At 34.8% G+C, this 17,918-nt stretch overlaps 1 protein-coding gene across 1 annotated transcript in view; it reads right to left on the bottom strand.

Annotated features, from left to right (window-relative positions):
• Positions 1 to 2,762: 2,762 nt before the first annotated feature.
• The window catches only part of LOC141338056 (epidermal growth factor receptor substrate 15-like 1), a 16,465-nt gene continuing 1,309 nt past the window's right edge, over positions 2,763 to 17,918 (bottom strand). The window contains exons 2-4 of the mRNA XM_073843624.1: positions 14,016 to 14,174; positions 8,150 to 8,166; positions 2,763 to 3,971 (exon numbers count right to left, since the gene is read on the bottom strand). Coding sequence (XP_073699725.1) covers positions 3,825 to 3,971; positions 8,150 to 8,166; positions 14,016 to 14,174 — 323 coding nt within the window. The 3' untranslated portion in view covers positions 2,763 to 3,824. The remainder of the gene's footprint in view (positions 3,972 to 8,149; positions 8,167 to 14,015; positions 14,175 to 17,918) is intronic.

Here is a 17,918-nt window from a genome sequence, read left to right on the forward strand (position 1 = left end):
GTTTATTCTGTGAACTCAAGGGACAACATACGGAGCATGAACATTTCCAAAAGGAATCCAAGCATCACTAAATCACTATCAATGCAGTCTGAAATCCTTAAAATGTTTCGAGTTACACATGTGCAGTTTACACAGTTTCATAGGACAAATATAACACATAATATACATGGTTTATGTATACTCTTATGCATTTCTCTATCGGGTTAATATCTGTCTTATCTACACAGGCGAGGGTTAAAGGCAGGCCAAAAAGGAATGCATTCAGCTTGAGTTTTACAGGACGTATATGCAAAATTATAACAGTAACTAAAAAAACACTTTGATTAATAAAAAAAGACAAAATATGGATAATAATTTTATGGATATGAAAACATGAAATGAATTTACAGGTATTACAACATAAAATATACAATAAACTATTGCACAATGGAGGTATAGAGGACAAATACAGCATAACAGGAGTGCTAATAAAACATTTGTTCCGTTTGTAGGGATTTGTTTTTTTTTTTGTAACAGTAAAAGGCAATAAAAGCCAAGACCAACAAAATAAGCCTACTCCCGGCCTACATTACAACATAAAACCCTTCAAAGGCCAGAAACTGTCGTTATCTGTGTCTAAGACACAACAGCTTTCGATTCCAGTCCTGAAGACGATCAGTTTTATTAAAATGCTTGACTGACTGAAGATTAGTGTAGCGCTGGAATCCCATAAAATGGTCCGTGTTGAGTTTCAGTGTGAGCTAGGCTCCATCTAATACATTTGACATATTTTAAATAAGACAAAGTAACACTGTTTAGTGTGACACTAACATGACCAAGAAGTGTCGAGCAGCTATTCGCGGTCAAAACAACACAAGCTGATTGGAAATTAAAAAAAAACAAAAAGAGGAACAAACTAAAAAAAAAAAAAAAGTGTCAGAAAGATGATGTAGCTGAAAATTAGCAGTGTACTGGGATATGTCACAGTTGTTCGTCTTAACATTACACAGCATTTGTTTCTAAAACATTCGGACATGAGCATCAATCATTAGGTAGGACGATTTTACTGTAATGAACAGCAATTCCAATGATCCGATGGATATGTGAATACAGATCATGCACTGTAAACAGTTTTCACCTTAAAAACTTAAGTTTAGCAGCTGCCTTAAAATTTTAAGTTAAATCAACTTAAGTCATTTCAGCTCACAAGTTAAATCAACTCATTTTTATTGTAATAAGTTAACATGACTTGTAGTTTTAAGCTGATTCAACTTAAAATTTTAAGGCAGCTGCTGAACTTAGTTTTTTTTAAGTTGAATCGTTACGTGTGAAAACGTTTTACAGTGTGGATAAAAATATTAATAGTACCAGAAAACGGCAGACGGTGCATTAAAAAGTTGCGTATTGTTATGTAGTACGATAATTAAATCGTTCAAAAACACAGGTTTGACACGTGCCAGGATGTACCGTCACCAAAACGTTCAAGTCAAGTCTAAAAATTAGATTTAAGCTTACAATAAGCGACAAGAGCAATTGCCTGTTTTTAAAAAGCGTTTTTCTACTGCGCCTGAAGTTCACTTTGCCGCGTTAATTTATTTAGGATAAATTGATTGTGCTTTCAGCGACCAACTGGTATTTCGTAATCCAAACTCTGTTTAACATTTTAAGACATTTTAATCTGTTCCACAGATGTTCGCTACAATGCGAAATAACAAAAAAAGTGTTATACGTTCCATCCGGGTCTATTCAAACAAGAGTGTTTTTACTGTCTAGCACAATTGAAGGGTTCAGGTCCAAGGATTACGCAGATACAAAAGTACTAATAAATTAAAGACGAAGAAAATCTAAATAGTAGAAAAAAAAATTCTCTCATGGAGGCGGTTGTTTTCGTTTATGCAAGCAAATTTTATACCACAGTGCAGAACTCAACAATAAGGTTGGCTCAATAGATTTGACAAGATTTGTTGATCTTGTACATCAGTCGACAGAGAACGATTGACAGAATGACTGACAGATTAAACAAACGATAGATAGATAGATAGATAGATAGATAGATAGATAGATAGATAGATAGATAGATAGATAGATAGATAGATAGATAGATAGATAGATAGATAGATAGATAGATAGATAGATAGATAGATAGATAGATAGATAGATAGATAGATAGATAGATCAAACAAAAAAATGAACAAACGAACAAATGATCGATAGAAAGATGATAGATAAAACCAAAAGGAAAACAACAGAACAAAAAATAAACAAACAATAAATAAAACTAAAAAAATGAACAAATGAACGAACGATAGATGGATAGACAGATAGATAAGCAAGCAAACAAACAAAGATGGATATAAATAGATACAAATGAATGATAGAACAATAAAAATAACAAATGATAGAACGAAAAATTAAAATAAACAATAGATAAAACAATAGAATGAACAAACAAACAAATGATCGATAGATAGATACAAGCGATAAAACAAAAAGAAAACAATATGAAAAATAAAAATAAATGAAAGAACAAAAGAATGAACAAACAACAGGCTAAGAGAAATTATAAACAAAAGAACAAACAATTAGAACAAAAAATAAATGATAAATAAAACTAAAAAAATTAACGAATGAATGATAGATTGATAAACAGTCAATTAGATACAAACGTTAAAACAAACAAAAAGAACAAGTAACAAGACGAACTATAAAAATAAATGATAGAATGAAAGAATGAACAAACTAATAAACAATGAAAAAAACAAACGACAGATTGAAAAATAAAAAAACGATACATAAAATGAAAGAATGAACAAACAAACCACAGATAGATACAAACGATAAAACAAACAATAAAAAGAAGAATAAACGGGAAAAAAGTAAAAAACAAATGGCAGAGCGAAAGAAGGAACAAACCCACGATAGAACAAATGAACAACAGATAGAACACAGAGCAAACGATAGGTAGAACGAATATAACAGAAAATGTTTTGAAGAAAATATTTCTAGCAAATACTTGGGGCCAGCCAAAAAAAATCCTTACTGCTGAGTCCTGCACTGGTGTCAACCAGCTAAACCTTTTAACATGGGGGAAAAAAATTCATAATAGAAAAACATCAGTGCAATTGTAGAAGCTTTGCTGAACCTTCTTCTCTGAACAGTACTCTGAAGAAAAAAAAACAAAAAAACTTTTGAATCAAACAGCTCTCTCAAACGACTCTTCCAGAATCCCACTATCGTTTGCTCAGCTTTACGTCACGTCAAGAGCTCCTCACAGACGTTTAGTCTGCAGGCGCTGCTGTAATTCCAGTGTGTACCATACTGACTACAGCCGGAGCCAGTAAAAGTTATTATTTAGCAGATGCTCTTTATCCAAATCGACTTACAGTACGCTTACAGCAATTAAATTCAAGAAGAAACCTGGAATTAAGTGCCTTGCTCGAGGGCTCGAAAGGAGGGAGTGTAGCGTCAGTAATTCAAGTTTCTGCTTCGACCCTACCTGGGATCCAAACGCAACTTTCTTAGCGGTTTCTCAGTCCCTTTTTTTCCCAAACAGTGGAGATAATGATCTGCAGAGACCGATAATGGTCTTCAAATGTCCATGGCTCTGTTGATGCACATTTACACACACACAAATACACTTTAAATAAACTATATACTCCATCTGAGAGGTTAATGCAGTGCATGTCGAGTGAATTAGCTGAATCACAAACCACAGGCCGCCCTCCTGCACATGAACACAAAGGGACAGAGGTTTAACGGTCTTGCATGTATTTTATCTTGGTCCATCACGCACGCACACAATCGTCGCTGTAGTGTACAGAAGGGTGGATCTGAGGGGAAGGCGGTCAGGCGTTGGACATCTCGGCCTTGCTGAGAGCGATGGCCAGTTCCAGGTCTTCCTGCTCCTGCTGCCGGAGTCTCTTCAGCCGCTCCCGTTCCGCTCTCTCGCTTTCCCGCTTCGCCCACTCCATCTGCTGGGCTTCATTCCCAAACTGGGCCGGAAAAACAGGAACACGCCACGTTAAGAGCCATTGGTCCCAAATTGGGGATTGCACAATGGTGTGAATCATTGTGGTCAAGCTGTGGTCTGAACTGATCAGTACAGTGCTTTAAAATGTGTTTACTATTTTTAAATCAAATGATAGACACTTATTAGCATACATAAACACAGCTACACAAATAATAACTCTTTTTATGACACATTTTACCAAAAAAGTTTCAATTGTAACACTGGGAAGTGATCACAAAACATTAAGTGTCATTTTTTGTGCCTCTTGCGGCACCAATCCATTTGACGTTGAATCAACTAATGTGAGCATCTGTTTTTACCAAACAATGGAAGATCATTGGAAACTTTCATTTTTGCGAATAGGGATGTGCCCAAATCCAAATACTGTATTCGAAAAGGAAATTACGTGTACTACGGAACAACTAAAATGAATAAATACAAGATGAGAGGAGAAAATGTGTATTTCAATTAGATTAATCGCAGTAAATATGCTGATTAATTGCTATTAATCTAGGAAAATATATTTAAATTAATGCTGTCCAATCGATTAATCACAGTAAATATACTGATTGATCGCTATTAACCGAGAAAATATATTCAAAGTATTGCTGTGAAATAGATTAATCGCAGTAAATATACTGATTGATCGCTATTAACCGAGAAAATATATTCAAAGTAGTGCTGAGAAATCGATTAATCGCAGTAAATATACTGATTGATCGCTATTAACCGAGAAAATATATTCAAAGTAGTGCTGAGAAATCGATTAATCGCAGTAAATATACTGATTGATAGCTATTAACCGAGAAAATATATTCAAATGATTGCTGTCAAATCGATTAATCGCAGTAAATATAATGATTGATCGCTATTAACCGAGAAAATATATTCAAATGATTGCTGTCAAATCGATTAATCGCAGTAAATATACTGATTGATTGCTATTAACTGAGAAAATATTCAAATTAGTGCTGTCAAATCGATTAATCACAGTAAATATACTGATTAATTGCTAATAATCAAGAAAATATATTCAAATGATTGCTGTCAAAACTATTAATCACAGTAAACATACTGATCGATCATTATTAATCAAGAAAATATATTAAAGTTAGTGCTGCGAAATCGATTAATCGCAGGAAATATACTTATTTAATCGATTAATCGCTAAGCTGATCGCTGAACAGTAAACACACTGATTACTCACTATTAATCGAGGAAAATACATTTCTGTACAATACTGTCAAATCGATTAATCGCAGTAAATATACTGACCGATTGCTATTAATCGAGAGAATATATTTCAATTAGTGCTGTCAAAACTATTAATCACAGTAAACATACTGATCGATCATTATTAATCAAGAAAATATATTAAAGTTAGTGCTGTGAAATCGATTAATCGCAGGAAATATACTTATTTAATCGCTTAATCGCTATTAATAGAATATATTTCTATTAGTGCTGTCAAATAGATTCATCGCAGTAAATATACTGATTAGTCGCTAAATCGATATTGTTTGATTTTTTAAAATTTCAATTAGCCAATTTATTTCGATTAATCACGGTAAATATACTGAATAATCACGATTAATAGAGAAAATATATTTCAATTAGTGCTGCCAAATCTACTAATTGCAGTAAGTATAGTGATTAATCGTTATTACGCAAGAAAATATATTTCAATTAGTGCTGTCAAATAGATTAATTGCAATTAATCGAGAAAATATAATTCAATTACTGCTGTCACATCGATTAATCACAGTAAATATACTGATTAATCGCCGAATTGCTATTAATCGAGAAAACATATTTCATTAAGTGCTGTCAAATTGATTAATCACAGTAAATATACAGATTAATCGCTAATATTTGAGAAAACAGGTTTCAGTTAGTGCTGTCAAGTCGTTTAATCTTGGTTAATATACTGATTATTTGCTTAATTGCTATCAATTGAGATAATATATTTCAATTTGTGCTGTAAAATCGATGAATCGCTATAAATATACTGAATAATAATTTAATCGCTATTAACTGGTCTTAATCGAGAAAATATATTTCAATTAGTACTGCCAAATCGATTAATTGCAATAAATATACTGAATAATCATTTAATCACTATTAACTGGTCTTAATCGATATTAATCGAGAAAATATATTCAAATTAGTGCTGTGAAATCGATTAATTGCAGGAAATATACTGATAAACTGCTTAATCGCTATTAATAGAGAGATTATACTTCAGTTAGTGTTGTCAAATCGATTCATTGCAGTAAATATACTGATTAGTCAATTAATCAGTATTGTTTGAGTTTTTTTATTCCAATTAGTGCAGTCAAATCGATTAATCACGGTAAATATACTGTTTAATTGCTATTAATAGAGAAAATATATTTCAATTAGTGTTGTCAAATTGATGAATCGTAATAAATATACTGAATAATCATTTAACCACTATTAACTGGTCTTAATCGATATAAATCTAGAAAATATATTTCAATTAATCTTGGTTAATATACTGATTATTTGCTTAATTGCTATCAATCGAGAAAATATATTTCTATTAGTGCTGTCAAATCGATGAATCGATTTAATTAGTGCTGTGAAATCGATTAATCGCAGCAAATATACTGATTAATCTCTCTCTCTCTCTCTCTCTCTCTCTCTCTCTCTCTCTCTATATATATATATACATATACACACAGTACACACAAATTTTGTAAACAAAAACTTGATTTTGGAAGCGATTGACAGCACTAATTTCAATGCTTTCTCTCTCAATTGTCTCAGAAATATACGCAAACCACTAAATATGCATAGTATACACACATTATGTAAACAAAACCTTTAATTTCGATGCAATTAACCACGATAAATCGATTATAATCAATAATCTCGTAAATACAAGCAAATCGATAATAAAATTGTATGTACTGTAATGTAACAGGCTATCGCTAGCAAGCGGCTAACCATGTCCCTTTAGTGGCTTCATAGAAGATGTTATACATTTTCAGTGACTTTTCGAACACAGATTCAATACTCAGGCACATTGCTATTTGCGAATCTGATCAGTGCTCCTAACTACACTAAAATCAATTTTCTCAATATCTGCTCACAAGGGATTAAACATTTAATGAAATCAATTTAACCCTTATGTTGTGTTCTAGTTATTTTGACTCGGCAGAGGATTTTCTTTTTTCCAAAAAAATGCTAGTTAATGTTATCACATATAGAAATAGATCATTTTTGTGTTTTGTGATTTTTTTGTTATCAAAAATGACCGGCCTATAAAAAAAATTGCATATAAATTTCTTGTTATGCTAAAGTACTACTAGATATTGGATTTAATCTTCTTACCAATTTGTTTTCTTTCAATTAGCACAGGTTTTGTATTTCTTTTTGAATCCCATTGATCTCAGACATCGTTCATCTAAGCTTATACTTTTTTTGGGGGGGGGAGTAAACACTGCATAAATAATCAACATCAAATGATCAAATCTGATTATCTAACATCAAAATGATCAATCTTGAGGGTTGAAAACACAAGCAGTGTAAACACAGGCATAACCATAGAAAAAGTTATGCATTTTAAATGAAAAAACCTCCTCAGGCCTCGTCTACACGGGCGTTTTTCACCGCATTTCAGAAACAATCTGCATTCACACTACACAACCGTATGAAACCTCAGAGTTTTAAAATAACACGGGGTCTGCAGCGTTTTAGAAATTCTCAGTTTTCAAGGGAGTCCTGTATAATTCAACCTGATGACGACTTCGAAACTCTAAGTATTTCCAATTTTGTGTGCTATAAGTATCAAACAAGCCGTGACGTCTGAGACTACAGTAAGAAATACAAAACCTGTGCTAATTGAAAGAAACAAGACGAAGGAAAGACTCCAATATTTGGTGATCATAGAGAATAATACAAAATGTTCAAGCAGTTTCTAAAAGGTCGGCCATTTTAGAATGGGAACACCAAATTAAACTATTTTCACCACAGCACAAGGGTTAAAAGTGTAAAGTTTGATCTTGCACATGTACAAACGCAAAACTTGTCAAAGCATGCATGAACATTTCTGTCTAATTGTTCAGTGACCTTCATTTGTGACTGCAAAATGGCAAAAGACAAGAAAGAGTCACCACATTTTCAGACAGATCTTACCTTAATTCGCTCGGTTCCTGCAAGAGAGGAATGGATTACAAAAAAACACAAAAGAGATTTACACCAAACTACCACGCAACCATCCACCGAACTGCACACGCACGCACACAGATGCTGATTGGACACCAACAGACCACTACCACTGATGACTCATGGTGGACCTTTTTAATTGGTCGTTAATAGCCAATGATGTCATGGACAGGAGAATGAACATGCATTGATTTCGTGCAGCAAGATAATGACAGAAGGAAAAGACATTACAAAGCTTTTTTCAATTGAGAGCTTCAAATCGTGTACAGTGATATATAGGCGTAATATATATATGCAACATAACATGCACACTAAGTTGACTACAGGTGAATGAGAGCATTGCTAAACCAACCTTTTTACATTTTGTAATATCACATGCATCAACTACAACTTAAACTTAATTATAGTTTGTTTTAAATAAATTGTTAAATACAAAAAAGTACAAAAAGTCTGCTATTTTTTTTGTAGTGTATTTCGTAAAATCAGTCTTCTAGGACGTTTTTGGTCATGTAACAAATCAGAGATGGTTTAGCAGGTCTATTGCACCCAAGTCATGCACAGCGATACTAAGGACAGGAGGCAGGGCGGATGAAGATGAAGCTACGTCAAACATTTTGGCTCTAGGATCAAGCGGATTTGCAGTATGGAGCGCACAGTGATCCCATGCGGAGGAAAACGACAGCCTGAGAGCTGAGTAGTGATACTGGCACTTCCCACGTCAAACGATCGCCCCTAATCGACTTATCGAAGCGAAACATCTGAATAGTTTTGACTTCAATTCTCCTCTAGTAAACAAGTTTACTAAACCTTCAGTGTGATTTCCAACACACGGAGGTTTAAGTGAGCTGTAAAGACATTGGTTGAGATAAAAACAAGATGATTATACTTGTTCCACGTTCTTGTGGATGTGTGACCACACGGCAGATGTGTCAATACAAGCTTCCCACACTTCTTGAAATATGACCTGATGACTGATAAGGGAGCGGTGAGAACCAGAGCTAGATTATAAAGTGTCAGATACAAGGATGAGATGTTTGAAGATTGAAGCAAGCAAGAAAGCCACCAACAAAAGCACTTGAGAAAGTTTTGTTTCTAATAAAATTTTGAAGTTTTGTTCGAGTGAGCGTTGTTATCGAAACTTAGGTTCAGGGCTCTAAAGTGCAACTCAGGAGCACCATGTGTGACTGACCCTATCAGCATATTTGTGTTTAAAGGAGTAGTTTACTTTCAAAACAAAAAACTACACATAATGTACTCACCCCCTTGTCATCCAAGATGTTCATGTCTTTCTTTCTTTCATAAGGAAATTGTTTTTTGAGGAAAATTTTTCAGGATTTCTCTCCATATAATGGACTTCTATGGTGCCCCCGAGTTTGACGTTCTATAATGCAGCTTCAAATGGTTCTAAACGATCACAGCTGAGGAAAGAAGGGTCTTATCTAGCAAAACAATTGGTTATTTTCTAAAAAAAAAAAAAAAAGAAAAAATTACAATTTATACTTTTTAACCTCAAAATGCTCGTCTGGTCTAGCTCTGTGTGTACTCTGTGTAGAGATTAAAAAGTATATAAATTGTAAATGTTTTAGAAAATAACCGTTCGTTTCGCTAGATAAGATCCTTCTTCCTCGGTTGGGATCGTTTAGAGCCCTTTGAAGCTGCATTTAAACTCATTTTGGAAGTTCAAACTCAGGGGCACCATAGAAGTCCATTATATGGAGAGAAATCCTGAAATGTTTTCCTCAAAAAACATAATTTCCTTACGACTGAAGAAAGAAAGACATGAACATCTTGGATAACAAGGGGGTGACTACATTATCTGTACATTTTTGTTCTGAAAGTGAACTACTCCTGTAAGCTGAGGGGAGCTTCTACGTGTTTGTGCAACTTTATGTATCATATCTAAAGACGTATCTTGGACATATCTGACGAATCCTTTTATAAAACAAAGCGTAGAGAGAGTGTAAATAAGAGATTCATTGTGCAATGTAGAGAGCTTCATTGATTATAATGGAACTTAGTGAGATCGCGATGAACTAAGATGAGTGACAGCTTTTAATGATTTTTAAGGGAGTTTGTAAATGAGATATTGATTTAAAGGAGTAGTTCAATTTCAGAACAAAATGTAACAGATTGTTTACTTAGCCCCTTGTCATCCAAGATGTTCATGTCTTTCTTTCTTCAGTCGAAAAGAAATGGTGATTTTTGAGGAAAAAAATTCTGGATTTCTCTCCATATAATAGACTTCTATGGTGCCCCCAAGTTTGAACTTCCAAAATGCAGCTTCAAATGGTTCTAAACGATCACAGCTGAGGAAGAAGGGTCTTATTTAGTGAAAAGATTGGTTATTTTCTAAAAACGTAGATAAGACCCTTCTTTCCTCGGCTGTGATCGTTTAGAGCCCTTTGAAGCTGCATTTCGGAAGTTCAAACTCGGGGGCACCATAGAAGTCCATTATATGGAGAGAAATCTTGAAATGTTTTCCTCAAAAAACTATTTCCTTCCGACTAAAGAAAGACAGACATGAACATCTTGGATGACAAGGGGGTGACTACATTATCTGTACATTTTTGTTCTGAAAATGAACTACTCCTTTAATACAACAGTTAAATAAACAAGTTAATATAAGTGACTTACATTGTCTGACTATAACACTATTGCCTGATTTTGCTCTATTTCGTCATCAAAAATAGTCTGAAACAAGTTACAACTGAGCCGCTGCGCATCTTCGTTCAAACACAGCGGTGTAATGTTTATGAATGAACGTATGTTTTTAAAGGAATCTAGTGAGTCAATGATTCAATTCCCTATTCATAATGACTCACTTCCTTTCAACGACTTAATACTCATAACGACTCACTTCTCATTCATGAAAGAATCAGTCGTTCAAACAAATTGAATGATATGTTTTAGTACTTAAATCAGACTTACTGCCACCTACTGGCAGATTTAGTTTCATTTTTAAAGCATCTTTTCAGTTATTTAAATCGTTTAATATTTCCGGATTCAAAATGTGATATTTAAAACATTAATCTCAGCATGAACTTACGAATTTGATTGGACGCATGCCACCTCTGAGCCTCACTAAACATGAAAATACAACTACAAGCCACTTTTGTGTTCTTCGGGGGCCACCTCTGTAGTACAAATTAATTTTGTTAATACTGATTTCAATTGATTGGTAACTTATTCTTATCCTGTTGTTTTAATTAGAAATTTTAAAAAGCTTAATAATATAATAAAAAAAAAAAATGTCCATTAAAGATGACAAACTTTTAATAAAGTTGCCAAAAATGCTATTACAATAGTAAAAACTAAATTTAAGGAGTTAAATATTTTTTTTGATTACTGATTAGAAGGTGCTCCTCAAAAGAAAAGTAAGCATAGAGCCCTGAAGTTTCTTGTAGTTGAAACTGCTGCAGAATCATCCGTTGTAAATTCTAATACTGTCGACTTTGATTATACTAAAAACAATAATGTTTAAGCGAACAAAGATGCAAGAAAGTGTACATTTCTGTTAGGAAACGACCTGAAACGGTCCAATTTTGTGAACAGCTAGATTAAAATACTGACAATGGACACACTGGTTAAATAATAAACACTTTTTTGTTCAAATGAACAAACTATTAACATTTGAGATGAAAATACTGATATCAAGAATTTGAACTATAAAAATCGTGATGCAAGAAATTTAAATTTCTTTGAGAAATGGTCCAGCTTTGTGGATAATGGGAAAAAAAATACTGACAGTAAACTACTGGTTAAAAATAAACACTAAAGTGTTTAAATAAACAAGCTAGCTAAATGTAAGATGAAAATACTGTTTTTACGAACTTTGATACTATAAACACTGATGTTTAAAGAGCTAGTTCACCTAAAAATTTGGTTATTAATTACTCACCCTCATGTCGTTCCAAACCCGTAAGACCTTTGTTCATCTTCGTAACACAAATTAAGATATTTCTGATGAAATCTGAGAGCTTTCTGACCCTGCATAGACAGCAACGGAATTACCGCAGTCAAGGCCTAGAAAAGTAGTAAGAACAATGGTAAAATAGGGTCAGAAAGCTCTTGGACTTCATCAAAAATATCTTAATTTGTGTTCCAAAGATGATTGAAGGTCTTACTGGTTTGGAACGACATGAGAGTGAGTAATAAATGACAGAATATTTACTTTTGAGTGAACTGTCCCTTTAAGGATGCTAGTAAACCCATGTTTCTCTTAAAGGTTGTATCAGCGATTTCTAGCCTAAAACATAAAGTGTCAATTTCAGCTGACCTTTCTTCACGATCCGCTCGCTGCCTGCCCCATAAATTGTCTGTGAAAAAACCGCGTCTCTCTGGTCAGCCTAGGGTCGGAGATATGCCAAAAAAACAATCGGCACTACCAACCTTTCCACACATAAACAAACAGTGTTCCAACCAATCAGTGTCAGGGGTTTGGTGTTGTGGACTTTCCTACTGGTGCAGGGATGTGAGGGAGGTGGAGCGAAAGTACACAACACCAAACCCCTGACGCTGATTGGTTGGAACACTGTTTGTTTATCTGTGGAAAGGTTGGTAGTGCCGATTGTTTTTTTGGCATATCTCGGACCCTAGGCTGACCAGAGAGACGCGTTTTTTTCACAGACAATTTATGGGGCAGGCAGCGAGCGGATCGTGATGAAAGGTCAGCTGAATTTGACACTTTATGTTTCAGGCTAGAAATCGCTGATACAACCTTTAAAAGCCGAACAGACAAAGCGACAATACTGACATTAAACACATCAATAACACTAAACGCTGACGTTTTGTTCAAGCTAACAAACTTTAGCGTTCATTTCTCATCGGAGGCCAATCAGAAGGCTCACAATCTTGTCTACATAGTAAAAATACTGACATCGGGCATATTGATTATACTTTACTGACGTTTAGTTACGAACCATAGGTTTCTTTTATCTCTTCGCAGACGATTAAGCGGAAATACTGACATAACACATACGTTTTTGTATAAACACAAACACTTTATGAAAACAAACTTCTGGTTTTGCGAGAAAACGTGCATTTGTATTAGATAAGAAGCAAAATACTGACATTGTGCACATAAACACTGATGTTTAAATTTACAAGTAAACAGAAACATATTGTTTTGATAAGCTGCTATGATTTTTCACCTTGTTATGCACAGGTTTAGCAAAATGCTACATCTTTCCCACTAAACTAAAATGAGCATAAAACTATACTCCTCTTGATTTGAAGTACACTCAAACCAAGACTAGCTTTGACTGCTTTTGAATGACAATTGCAGCCTGAATGGTGTTCCTTTATAAAACAACACACACAAAAAAGTCACAGAAGAACAGCGAGAAGCCACAATAGCTTAGCCGTGAGCGCTTGGTATCACCAAGTGCGACCGCTCCTCTTCCCACAAGCCCATGCAAATGCTGAGCAAAAACGAGGACAGATGACATCATAGCCATGTGTGCACCACAAACAACAGTATTTGAGTCACTGAAAGAGATAGAGATGATGTCTGGCTGCTTGATTAGGGCTTATTATCCAGAATTCTGTGCGTTGGTGAGTTAAATCACAGATAGATGGACTGCAGACATGGAGGAAAATAAATGAGTAGCCGGCACAAGGCGACAGACTGAGCGATACAGAAGCCAATGGTGCGGTCTGCTCTAGGAAACCTCACGGATGATCGCTAGAAAGCACTTTTTGTTTGGTTTGTTGGTTGGTTTTTATTTCGATTTTTTTGGAAAGAAACAAGTGGACCGGACAAGAGAAGAGTATCACTAAGCTCAACTTACAGAGCTGAAGTCTGCAAAACCCAATGAAGAGTCTTTAGAGGCTTTACTTGAGGCAGATGGAGCAAACGGGTCTTTGCCACTAAACGGGTCTCCCACCCCCTTTTTACTCTGAAACGGATCAGCGGGGTCGGCACTGAAGGGTTGGAAGGGGTCGCTCGTCTTGGCCGAATCGGCGGATCCGGGCACGTTTACTGGAGTGCTTTTACCTGTTGAAAAACAGCAGTTTTTGAGAGTCTACTCTAAACCAGCCGTTGTGTTTCATTTTAACTTCATAATAATCGTCATTCCAAACCTGTGAGACCTTTGCTCATCTTCGGAACACAAATTAAGATATTTCTGATCAAATCCAAGAGCTTTCTGACCTTGCATAGACAGCAACACAACTAACATGTTCAAGGCCCAGAAAGGCAGTAAGGACTAGGGCTCGATTCAACTCAAGTACTAGGTTTTTCTAAATCCTTGACGGCATTTTGCATCTGAATGCTGGATAAATGAGCTTTCCATTGATGTAGAGGCATGTATATGTTTTTCAGGATAGGACAATATTTGGTTGAGATAATACCATTTGAAAATCTGGAATCTGAGGGTGCAAAAATATTACTTGTCAAAAATGAAGTTTTGATTTATGGTAGGACATTTACAAAATATCTTCATGGAACATGATTTTTACTTAGGGATAGTTCACCCAAAAATGAAAATGTGATGTTTATCTGCTTACCCCCCAGGGTATCCAAGATGTAGGTGACTTTGTTTCTTCAGCAGAACACAAACGAAGATTTTTAACTCAAACCGTTGCAGTCTGTTAGTCATTTAATGGCAGTGGATGGGGACCAAACCTTTGAAAGTCAAAAGAACATGCACAGACAAATCCAAATTACACCCTGTGGCTTGTGACGATACATTGATGTCCTAAGACACAAAACGATTGGTTTTCGTTCGATTTGGATTTGTCTGTGCACGTTTTTTTTTTCCTTTTAAAGGTCTGGTGCCCATCCACTGCCATTAAATGACTAACAGACTGCAACGGTTTGAGTTAAAAATCTTCGTTTGTGTTCTGCTGAAGAAACAAAGTCACCTACATCTTGGATGCCCTGGGGGTAAGCAGATAAACATCAAATTTTCATTTTTGGGTGAACTATCCCTTTAATATCATAATGAGCAGTAAATGATGCTCTGCACAAACATATCATTTTTATTTACATGTGTGAAGTATCTCAAACTTCATCTCTGCATATTGCTGTGAGTTTAGGTTTATTATAATGTTCATCTGATACAACATGCACCACTTCATTAGATTTGTAAGGTAAATCATTTATAAACCTATGCAAAACAGGAGAACACATCAATATCTTTGACAATATGCTAACTGTTATTTGCAATTTCAAAATTAAGGTTCAAGCCCTCACTCTAAGTTTACACGTTTTGTCCACATATTGAAGAAATTGCAGTGGCTGTAGCATTTCTGTCATAAAGAAATGGCTATTAAAGATTGAGTGGACATTTGAATTAAACATTGTTCAGTCAATATTAAACAAGGATTAGACTGCGCGGTAAAGTGTAAAAAAAAATCGTCAGGCCGTTGGTGCCCTTTGCAGTCATTTGTTATAATTAGTTTATGAAACATTATGTATTTTAACAGTTTTGTTTGATCAAACCATACATTTACTTGCTTTTGATACTACATTTGAACTAATCATCATTGCTATGAAGTCAATTTAAAGGCTATTGTTCACTTAGGTCTATTTTTTTTGTTACAACAAAAATTAATTATAATTATCCGATTACTTGATTATGCATCAAAATAATCGTCCTCTTATATCAAAAATAATTGTAGTGTCAGCTCTAGTAAGGACATTGATAAAATAGTTCATTTCACATAATTTCAGTTTTGCTTTGTGCACAAAAAGTTCTTGTAGCTTCATAAAATTACTGTTTAACCACTGATGTCACATGGACTATTTTAACAATGATTTATAAAGGCCTTCCTTGCCCTTGAACGTGGTAGTTGTGTTGCTGTCTATGCAGGGTCAGAAAGCTCTTGGATTTCATCAAAAATATCTTAATTTGTGTTCTGAAAATGAACTAAGGTCTTACGGGGTTTGGAACGACATGAGGGTAAGTAATTAATGACACAATTTTTATTTTGGGGTTAACTGTAAATCTTGAACCTAAAACCTTCTGGTTACCACCCCAGATTTTTAACCACCACACCACAACACCCCAACACCCCACCCATTTAACAAAAACAAGAGAAAACCAGTGTTTAAGCATCATATAATGTTGAACAGGTGATGATTTCAAGACATTTTAACATGATTAAAATTAAAACATATAACTAATATTTTTTAAATTACTATTTTGAAAGAATACTTAATAGTCAATGATGCATTAAATCAACGGTGGCAGTAAAGGCATTTATAATGTGACAAAAGATTTCCATTTCAAATAAATGCTGTTCTTTCAAACGTTGCATTCAAAGAATTCTGAAAAAATATAAGTTTCCAAAAAAATACTAAGATAATTTTTAAACAGCATACTAGAATGATTTCTAAAGGAACATTGGACACTGAAAACTAGAGCAATGCTGCGGAAAATTCAGCTTTGATTACAGAATTACATTTTAAAATATATGAAAACAGAAAACAGTTATTTTAAATTAAAAGTATTTCATAATTTGATCATTTCACTGTACTTTAAATCAAATAAAGGCAGCCTTGCGAAGCATAAGACACATTTTCAACTTCAAAAAAATCTCACCGACCCCAAATCTTGAACACTAATGTAATTCTTTGTAAAACTTAATGAATTTATATAACAATTAATAATCAAACATTTATCATCTGCACATATCCTTCCGAAGCTCAACCAAAAAACCCACAGTGGTTCAAGCGTGTATGATGCGGTATCTCGGCCTCAATTCAAAAAAACTGAAATTTCTGTCTCTTTCTACACACGCCCTACAAGAGCACTAAATATGGCTCACGTGCTGTTATCGTTTCATAGAAAAGAAGAATCCTTGCACAAGCAATTAGCTTATTATCGAAATTTGCACAAGTTATGACAAACCAGCAAGGACCTTTAGATTTAAAAAAAAAATGCTTATGCACACTTCTTTTTTTCCCCTCTCTTGCACCATTTGCCGAGACTGGCATTCGCTTGCTCGTGAGAACTTGTACTGGTTGTTGGTTCCTCTAAAGGTGTTAACCGCATGTTCAATAGGGCTGTTATTTATACCAGACCAGCAATCAGTTTCTTTCTGTCAGTAAACGGAATACTAAACCGCAAAAAAGTCTCCACCCTGCTGAGGGAATGAGGTCAAAAACAAGCCATGCTCCTCAGTGATATGCTGTGTTAACAAAAATGAATGCATTTTCGATTTTAGAACAAATAAAATTTTTGTTTGGGTTTTAAAATGGCACATGAATTAGCAAAACGCTGCCTATTTTTGATGTTTCTTTTTATTTTGATTACGTTGCTATTACATTAAACACATAACTGCTATAAAAAAATATTTTATGCTATACACATAGTGCAAGTATGTTTTTGAGAGGAGAACAAGGGTAAAATGGGGTAAGTTGTGGCAAGTAGGCCACACTACCCACTAAAGTGTGTAAACACACACACACACACACACATACAGGAAGTGGGGAGGGGTGTGTAGATTAGCGCACAATGCTGGCAGTGCAGGCTAACCGCAGATCATCGAAGCATGTTAGCTATACCACCCTGAGTGCACCAAACAAACCTCCACACCAAATTTTAAACCTCGGTTACACCAGGAAAGCACTCCCTTGTTTTCTAGGATGAAAAAAAACATGTTGCTGCTGCAAAAAAAAAGAGTGAGTTGCACAGATTGGCCTTTTCCTCCAACTGCAGAGCGCAGAGAGGAAACGACGTAGGTTTCGTTTTCTCCAAGTGACAAATTTATCTTCCATTCAGGTTTGTTTGTG

The sequence above is a fragment of the Garra rufa genome, chromosome 7 (assembly GCF_049309525.1).
Source record: "Garra rufa chromosome 7, GarRuf1.0, whole genome shotgun sequence".
Lineage (NCBI taxonomy): Eukaryota > Metazoa > Chordata > Actinopteri > Cypriniformes > Cyprinidae > Garra > Garra rufa.